This window comes from Mustelus asterias, chromosome 15, assembly GCF_964213995.1.
Source record: "Mustelus asterias chromosome 15, sMusAst1.hap1.1, whole genome shotgun sequence".
In the NCBI taxonomy this organism is placed as follows: domain Eukaryota; kingdom Metazoa; phylum Chordata; class Chondrichthyes; order Carcharhiniformes; family Triakidae; genus Mustelus; species Mustelus asterias.
Window position 1 is genome coordinate 25,884,919 of NC_135815.1, and position 9,844 is coordinate 25,894,762.

General features: G+C 40.5%; 1 protein-coding gene across 1 annotated transcript in view; it reads left to right on the forward strand.

Annotated features, from left to right (window-relative positions):
- LOC144504906 (amino acid transporter heavy chain SLC3A2-like) overlaps positions 1 to 6,025 on the forward strand; it is a 74,878-nt gene extending 68,853 nt beyond the window's left edge. The window contains exon 7 of the mRNA XM_078230655.1: positions 5,690 to 6,025. Within this exon, the coding sequence (XP_078086781.1) occupies positions 5,690 to 6,025 (336 nt within the window). The remainder of the gene's footprint in view (positions 1 to 5,689) is intronic.
- Positions 6,026 to 9,844: the final 3,819 nt, after the last annotated feature.

Sequence of the window (9,844 nt, forward strand, 5' to 3'; positions counted from 1 at the left end):
TTACAACCTTGATACCAATGTTGTAGCTGTACTGGAACAGCTTGACTAAGGGCATGGCTACATCTGCAGCATTAGCCCACAGTACTATTGCCAGAATATTGTTTGGGCCCATATCAGTTGCAGTTAGTCAGGGAAAGGAAGTCAGGGGATCCGTGGGAGGAGCTGGTGGGGAAAGTCTCATGGCGTGTCAGCAGATTGAGGGTTATTTGGAAGGGTGGGGGGGTAAGTGTGGTTGGGAGAGGCCTGTGTGGGTCAGAATGGGCGTAATACCATGCAGGGTAGTGTGTGTGTGTCTGTGTGGGGTGGGTGGGCGTTAGTGAGAGGGTGCTGTGGAGGACTTGGGGTGTAGTCAAGCACTGAGATTTCTCTGGAAAGTGTTTGGGAGGATTACCTCAGCCACAGGAAGTAGGCAATTCAGGAGAAGCATGTCAGAAATGTTCTTGCTCTGGACAAGAGCGAGATGCCTCAATAGTTTCCACAACCAAATTTAGCTCCCTTCTTGAAGACAATTACAATTGTCACATTCCTGAAATCGAGCAAGGAGTTTATTTTTCCTCCCAAATCTTTAGGATGAGTGAGTGACGCCTTGTTGTGAGCAAACGTCTGCCAGCTTTGAAGACCTCAGCTGGAATATTATCCACTTTTCATGTGTTTAACTGCATGTTGCAGATCTTCCATTGGTGGCAGTTCAGCCATGTATTCTACCACAGGGTACTGGGGATAGCCTGGAGAGTAACAGCTGCCACCATGGATTCATGGTTGAGGAGATGAGCAGCTGTCATCTACACATGAGTGTAAAATGGAAAACTCCAAAGAAATGGGAAACAAAATTGGGAGTAGAGATTACTGTCTGGAATCATTGAACTCAATGTTAAGAACAAAAAGCTGTAAAGTGCCTAATTAAAGGATGTGGTGCTGTTTATCAAGATCATTTGAGCTTCATCAGAATTCTGCAGTAAGCCAAGGACAGAGAGATCAGCATGACAGCAAGATGGAAAATTGAAATGGCAGTTACTCAAGATCAAGTTTGCAGACTGAATAGAATTTGCAAAGCAGTCACTCAATCTGAGTTTGGTCTCCACATTTTTGAGCTGACCAATTTGTGAGCAGCAAATACAAAATACCAAATTGAAGAACTTGTGAATCACTGTTGAACCTGGGAGGAATCTATGGGGCCCTGAATGACAAGGAGCGAGGAGGTAAAAGGACATCTCCTGTGCTTGCATGGAAAGATGCCTTTGTACTAGGAGGCAGTGCTAGGAGTAATTGATTGGGGGAAGAAACGGTCCCTTTGAAGTGCTAAAAAGAAAGGGAAGGGGAAGATGTGTTTGATGGCATCGTCCTGGAGGTAGCAGAAAAAGTAGAAGATGACATATCAACTGATTTAACTGTCCCCTAAGAAAAGGAAGCACCAGAGAATGTTATCCAGATCGCCGTTTTAACTGACATATATTAGCCGAATATGATAAAGATCCGCAATGTACATCTCCACTGAAGAGTGTACAAAGGTGGGTTTTTGAATTTGGTTAAAGAATGAGCCAATACATTTTCTAAATTATATAAGAGTTAATTAAAACACCAAACATCCAATTTATTTTTGATGGCAATTCAATTACAACATTGACAGTTTTAGGAAAAATAAGTATAATCTTGTTTCTAATAGCAAATCCAAGTCTTTCACTTCCACATGGGTTGGTGTGTGTTGTGCACTAGAGAACTCAAATGAATGATTAAAATATGAGGACACTTCTCACCAGTAATGACAGGAGCAGCAAACTGAGATCTATCTTGAGATGCTATCAACAAGAGCAAGGATTTGACCTATTAGCTGAAACATAGAAGGGCTTATTCCTTCTGGGTTGTAAGCTCCAGTTAATAAGACTACACAAGTCAAAGGCTCAAACTTGGAGATGCTCCTTGTATCATCATGTTCCATCTAAGCATGCATTTAAGGGAGGCTTACTGATCAGAATCCACATCCAGATGCTGGCCATCAAGTGCATCTTAAGCATGAGTGCTGGGTGCAACCCATTCCATAGAATCCCTGCAGTGTGAAAGGAGGCCATTTGGCCCATTGAGTCTGAACCAACTCTCCAAAAGAGCATCTTACTCAGGCCCAAACCCCCTCCCTATCCCCATAAGTTTGTGTATTTACAATGGCCAATCCACCTAACCTGCACATCTCCGGAGCACCCGGAGGAAACACACACAGACATGGGGAGAACATGGAAACTCCACACAGCCAGTCGCCCAAGGCCAGAATTGAACCTGGGTCCCTGGTGCTGTGAGGCAGCAATACCGTGCCAGACCTATTGTAATTTTGTACTTTGGCCTAGGTGTGGGCATCACTACTCCGTAGGTAATATCCAGATAATATTGGTCATCTATTGTGCCCACTAAAGTCCAGATGCCACAGGATGGAAAGATGTGCATTTTGCAGAAGTATATATGGAAGCTTAAGTTCAAAATAGGACTATTTGGCAGAATGGATGTTGCAAATGTTCTTTCAAGGAGCTGAAATAGTACAGCTGAGTCATCATCCTCTGTGAGATGCCATATCTGCATTTATGATACGACATGCCTGTGTAGAGTTTTAAGTCTTATGTTGCATCAATCTCTGCATTGTGGACGTGGCTTGATAATGGACATGTTGGCAGCATGGGTGACTCATTAACAGCCATTGACATTTATATGAGGGGGGCAGTTTTTGAAAGCCTTCTGTAATGTCCTAACTATGTTGGGGGTTGTGGGTTTTAAACTAAAGAAGCAGTCTGTGCAAATATTTGAATATATAATACCTTCTTAACTTGTTTTTTAAAAATGCATGCATTCATAGGAATGTGGGCATCACTGGCATTTATTGCCCATTCCTTATTGCCCTTGAGAAGATAGTAGTGAGCTGCCTTCTTGATCCACTGCAGTTCATGTGTGTAGGTATGCCCATAGTGCTAATAGGGAGTTCCAAATTTTTGACCCAGTGATGGGGAAAGAAAGGTAATATATTTCCAAGCCAGGATGATATGTGGCTTGGAGGGAAACTGGTAGGTGATGATGATCCCATGATGTCCTTGTCCTGCTTGATTTGGTTGTGGGTTTGCAACGTACTGCCTGATGAGTCTTGGTAAGTTTCTGCAGTGCATTTTGTAATTGATAGACACTGCCACCGTTGGTGGAAGAAGTGAATGTTTGTGGATGGGGTGCCAAGCAAGCAGGTTGCTTTGTCTTGGACAGTATCAAGCTTCTTAAGTGTTGCTGGAGCTGCACTCATACAGGCAAGTGGAGAGTATTCCATCACACTCCTGTCTTGTGCCTTGTAAATGGTGCACCAGCTTTGGGAAGTCAGGAAGTGAGTTACGCTCCTAGCCTCTGAACTACAGTTGTAGCCACAGTATTTATATTGCTGGTCCAGTTCAGTTTCTGGTCAATGGTAATCCCCAAGTGTTGATAGTGGGGGGTTCAGCGATGGTAATGCCATTGAATGCCAAGGGATGATAGATTCCCTCTTGTTGGAGATGGTCACTTCCTGCACATTGTCACTTGCCAGTCCAAGCTTGGATATTGTTCAGGTATTGCTGCATTTGAACATGGACCCTTCAGTTTCTGAGGAGTGGCAAATGGTGCTGAACATTGTGCAATTATAAGCAAACATCCCCACTTCTGACCTTATGATGGAGCACCCAAAGATGGTTGGACCTAGAACACTACACTGAGGATGCTCCAGAAATATCCCTATCCTCAATGATGAAGGAGCTCAGCATATCAGTGTAAAAGATAAGGCTGAAATGTTTGCAAAAATCTTCAGCCAGAAGTGCCTCGTGGATGATCCACCTTGGTCTCAGGAGATTCCTCACATCACAAATGCCAGTCTTCAGCCAATAGTTGTTTTCTCTCGCATTGTATTCTTGCAAATTGCGCTGATGAGTGTAAGGTAATAAGTATTGACAAAAACTCCTTTTCCAACAGCCCTCAAGTTCCGTACTACCGAATGACTAAACGCTAATCTCATTCTTTTCAAACAATCTCATTGATTACAGACAGTAAGGGGTTTCAGTTTTCTCTTACTCCGTTTGTAACAGGAATACAAGTCAATAAGAATAATTTGCATTTATATGACATCTTCTACATTGTAAAACGTCCCAAGGGACTTCACAGAAGTGATATCAAACCTAATCACATGAGACATTAGGACAATTGACCAATAGCTTGGTTAAAGAAGCATTTCCAAGATGAAAGAGAGGTGGAGAGGTTTAAGAAGGATAGGAGTTGGTAAACCAAATGTTGCAGAGAGCCGAGGTGCAAACAGTTATGTTGTGACTGGTCTCTTATTCCATTCTATAAAGGTGAATAAAGCAAGCTGTAAATAGTGATATGAGGTTCTTATCTCATACGTGAGCATGAACAGTACCTCATTTCTATACAGTTCAAATAAGGTTGATCACTGAGACTGTTCACAAGCTGCGCTTTCCAATGTAGACATCAATGCTAAACTTGAGAATTACACATTCTTAAAGATGCTTGAATGGTGGATGCAATTTTTAAAATTTATGCATTGGACGTGGGAGCCACCTGTTAGGCCAGCGTTTATTGTCCATCCCTAATTGTCCTTGAGAAGGTGGTAGTGAGGTACAGGTACACCCACAGTGCTGTTAAGGGGAGAGTTCTAGGATTTTGACCTAGCGACAATGAAGGAATAGTGATGTTTCCCAAGTCAGGATGCTGTGTGGCTTGGAGAAAAACTTTCAAATGGTGGTATTCCCATGTGACTGCTGTTCTTGTCCTTCCAGTTGGTAGTGATTGTGAGTTTGTTATCTAAGGAGCCTTGGTGAGCTTCTGCAGTACATCTTGTACCCACTGCTGTTACTGTACCTCAGTGGTGGAGGGAGTGAATGTTTGTGGATGGGTACCAATCCAAAGGGCTGCTTTGTTCTGGATCTGATGTCAAGCCTCTTGAATGTTGCTGGAGCTTCACTCATCTAAGAATTTCTTCAGGTCCATTGAAATCCCAGTTTCAATCAAAGATTCAATATCGAGAGGTCTGATTCTGACTGCAATTTGGGGGAACCTAGGTCCAGCTGTGATTGGTGGGAAAGGTGTTAGCCTAGTCCAAAAGAGAACCTAACGCTTCCTTGTGAGACTTGGAAGAGCAAAGCTGTTCTTCCGAAAGGAAGAATAAATTACAAATTTTAAAGTTTTATGTTGTGCTTCTTCTGGTACAGGTTCCTCTGGCAGATATTTGCCTGATGGTGAAGCCAACAGTGGCTGTCCACACCGCGCTCCTGATCCTTACTTGGAACAAACTCCCACTCAGGCCACAGCTTAAATTAATGCCATCATCACACTCAATTGGCCTATTTAAAGCAGTCTGCTTTCTTCCTATAAGTGTCCTGCTACTGGCTTGAAAGACCAGATGAATAAAGGGGTAACCAACTCATGAGGTTTTAAGTGGAGTGCATTACTTGAAAGTATTACGGGGGGGGGGAAGATTCAAGAGTAACTTTCAAAAGGGAATTGGATAAATACAAGAAAGGGAAAAATATTGCTGAATTGTTGAGAAAGAACAGGGGAGTGAGACCAATGGATAGCTCATTCAACATTGGTACAATGGAAAGTAACATCCTTCTATGTTGCATAATTCTGCGATTATAAGATCTTTAATTTAGGTCATAAGAATTTTCTTTGGTTTTCACAGCAACAGAAAGATGATCCACTATCAACTTTGTCATATTACCAGAAGCTTGGAAAGATAAGAAGCGAAGAGCCTTCTCTGCAGTATGGTGACTTCAATATTGTGTCAAATTCAACAAGCTCCATTTCTTTCATAAGACAATGGGAACGAACAGGAATTTTAGTTGTCTTGAATTTTGGTGCTACGACTACTATAGACTTTACTGGGGTATATCTGCCTTCAACTGCTCTTCTACTTATACAGTCAGAAGGCTTAACACCATGCGGTCTAATACAAATGAATAAAATGAAAGTAGAAGCAAACACAGGGTATATACTAAAGTATTTTGTTGAAGAATAATTCTTGAACTATTGTCTTACACTTTTTAAATTAAAAGAATATTAAATGTGTTTAATGAAACTGCAGTATACACATGTTAGAAACAAGCATTGTTTTTCATACAATAAATGAAAACCACTTAAATATTAGATCTATATTTTTATTTCAATTGAAACAAAATCTGACACATTAGTGAGTTTACCTCAACAACAAATATTCAGTTTAAGGGTCTAATCTCAGAAGTTAAACATATAATGGGAGGAATTACATTTTCCCCTGGCATTGAGAAATGTGCGAAATGAATAGATTTCCATTCATATCTATGTGAGATTGTATATGGATATTGAATGAAGTTCCTAAAATATATTTTCAGTCATGCAATGTAAGTTTATAAAGGCTGCACCTATTTCAAATATAACTCACTAATATTCTATTTCCCAGTTGTCATTTTAATATCACTAGATAAAAAGAAGTGACATAATTCTATCAAGATTATTCTTTCACAGGTATCTTCAATTTTCCAACCATCACTTGTATTACAGCGTACAATGTTTCTTTAATGTTTCTGTTCCATAATAATTGCAGTTTATGTGGAGATGTTTCTTGATATATTCTGGAATTCTGAATCTATCACTCTTTTAGAAGAACCATCATCATAAAGATTACAGCATCTCAAGAAGTAGGTCTAATACAACGTTTCCAGAGCAACTTGGAATGGGAAATGAAATTAGCCACATCAGCATTGTCCACATCTCGCACACAATTTTAAAAAAATGTTCCTATCTGCTTGTAGGTCAGGAAGAAGCTGGGAATGTTGTTGCAATAGAGATTGCCATAAAATGCCGCAAATTGTGGCAGGAAGTAGTCCAGTCAGTGATCCAGTAGCACCAGCAGCACCATAGGTTCGCTGCAGTGCTGTAAGCAATTCAAAGATGCCTCCAAAATGTCGCAGTAGGTAGCTGCATGGACACCTCTTTCTGATTTAAATCAACCAGTGGAAACTTGATCCCCCCACCCCCCCACCCCAATTACTCCTTCATTCCTTTAGAAAATTCCTACATTCCATGGTCCACTTTCCACCATCTTCCATGTCCAACATCCCTCCCTGCACAAAAAAATAGTGGAGTTGATGTTGTCATGTCTTCTATTATGGCTCCTAGATTATTGCAGATATCTTTGTCACAATCCAAATAGGGTCTTTCATCATGTTGATACATTTAAGCCTGTAACTGAAGTATCCACCCAATAGAATAAAGCAGATTGCACCTGAAAGGGTGCTGAGCAATTGCAATATCAGCCAGTTTGAGGAGAGGGTGCTGCAAATCTGGGATCAGGAGTTTCTGGAGAAAGCTGCCCTAAACCACACTCACCCAGCCAGAATTGGAAGATTGGGTGTGAAAGGATTTTTGGATTTCCAGGTCAGAAACTAGGAGTAATCCAACTCTGAATGTCACTCTGCAGAAGTTCAGGCTCAAAGTTATCAGTCTACCTTTCTAGTGAATTATAGATTTTGAAGGCAAAACTCCTCTATTAAGTTAATGCAAGTCCTTTGGCAATAATTACCAGAATTTTCTGGATTCTCTGGTCCCCCTGCAGTGAATGGAGATCATTTAAAATAAAAGGAGGCACAATGTTATGTTGCCTCTGCATCAAATGGGAACAACTTAATTGTCTGTTCTTGAGGACTATAAAATTTAACCACGTGAGTCATAAATACTTTTAATGTCCCAGAAAAACACAATTCATTGTTTATTTCATGGCTAACAGAAAGTTTAAAGATATTTGTAATGTTTTTGAGATATTTTTGGCACGTCTGTACTTTATGACAGTTCTGTTGTTCATTATTTCTTTGGCTCTTAGTAACCATGCAGTTGTATTATATCCCTGATTAGTATCCTAAATGTCAAACAGAAAGTTTATAGCCTCTTTATATTGCAGAAGTGCTTACACGAGCAGTTCTACTAATCTGATTTCCAATTCAGCAGTTGTTAAAAAGATCCCATTTACAATACAAGGTATACTGAACACAAGATAAGGGAGAAAAAAGGCACTGAACAGGGTGAACATATGAATTTGCCCCTCTCAAACTGTCCCCATTCCTGCCCCAGCCACATACACTTTTGGTTTCACTAACCAGTACAGAGATTCTTTGGCCACTCTGCAAGTAGCAGGAAAACATATTGTTGCCAATGAACCTGGGTCAACTGACGCTGTAGACAAGAGAGTCAAACTCTTAAATTATTGTATAACAAATCTCCTTTATTGTACTGTGCCAAATTACCACAAAATTACAACAGGCATCAAACTTCATTAAACACAAAGTAACTAACCTGTCTTACTCCATTATACGCACAAGTATTCAAAAGTTATCAGAACTTCATAAAATATCCAAACTCATGAATTGGCCTTCGAGATACTACCTGTGGTGTGGTGAACTGATCAGATTCCCTGCTGATGGGTTTTGTTCCAATGTTTCCGAGTCCCAGACTCGGAGCTTTGCTTCTACAGTGCTTAATCCTGGTTACTGCTGCTGATGTATTTTTGTTTCTCCTTATGGAGATCCTGCTGGTGCTGATCACGCTTCCAGTCACGTTTTCCAAGACAGGGACTAATTAATCACTGTCTTTTTGGTCACAAATGCAGGGTATCATGCCTCTCTGTCAGGGAGTCACCATTCTCTCAGGAACATGTCACACAGGGATCTGTGTTCAATCATTGCCTGTTCAAGCCTTGGCAGCAAGGCTGTCCAATCAATTCCCATGTTTGTTATATAGCTGCACATCCTGTTCTTTCCTGCTCCCAGAGTCCTTAGCCTGATCAAGAGTTAGCCCTTTTAGCCATCCGGCTTTGCTGGTGTCTTTATGAATTCCCGTCGGGCTACAATACTGTTTGGAAAATATTTTAAAAGAATTGCATTTGTGCAAGCAACAGTGAAGGAGTTGTTTCTAAAACATTTGTGTTGTTGTGCACATTTGGTTTGAAAATCTCTCAAAAATACATTTTTCTTCCAATTACCTAAATTGTTTAATGATTCAGAAAAAAATTGACAAGGAGATTCTGCAGAAATCAGTCCCTACCTGCCCAGAGAGAAGCCAGAACACTTTAGTGGTCCACTTTGACATTGGCCGTAGTTTTTTGCTACTTTTGCCTGGAGTTTCAACACAGTTTGTGTTTATCTTATTACTAGAAGTCATACCAATATAAGAGGCGTTGGTGGAGTCTGTCATCTTTAATGGTATATTTGCCTTTCAAGAATCCAAGAATTTTATATTGCCATTTTGATGTTAACTTCAGCGGTGCCATCAAATTGATGATATAAATGATATATTGCAAGTGTCTCCGGATTAAAATGGAGCTGATTAAAGAAAGAAATAAGGAAAATCAAATGAATTTAAAAGTGTTTTTTTAAAATTAAAGTTAAAAATTAAAGTTTATGTATTAGTCACAAGTAGGATTACATTCTCTATCAGGCTAATTACTGTGAAAATCCCCTAGTCACTATACTCTGGCACCTGTTTGGGTACACTGAGGGAGAATTTAGCATTGCCAATTCACCTAACCAGCACGTCTTTCGGACTGTGGGAGGAAACCGGTGCACCTGGAGGAAACCCACGCATTCACGGGGAAAACGTGCAAACTCCACACAGGCAGTGACCCAAGCCGGGAATTGAATCTGGGTCCCTGGTGCTGTGAGGCCCACTTAAAACTAAGTTTTAAAAGATGTCTGCATTTCCATAAAACAAAAATAGAATTACATGTGACTTAATTTGAAATCCAACATTTTTATTTTGCATTGAGAAAGACAAAATGGTATGCATTGGTAGAAACATATCTTTCTCA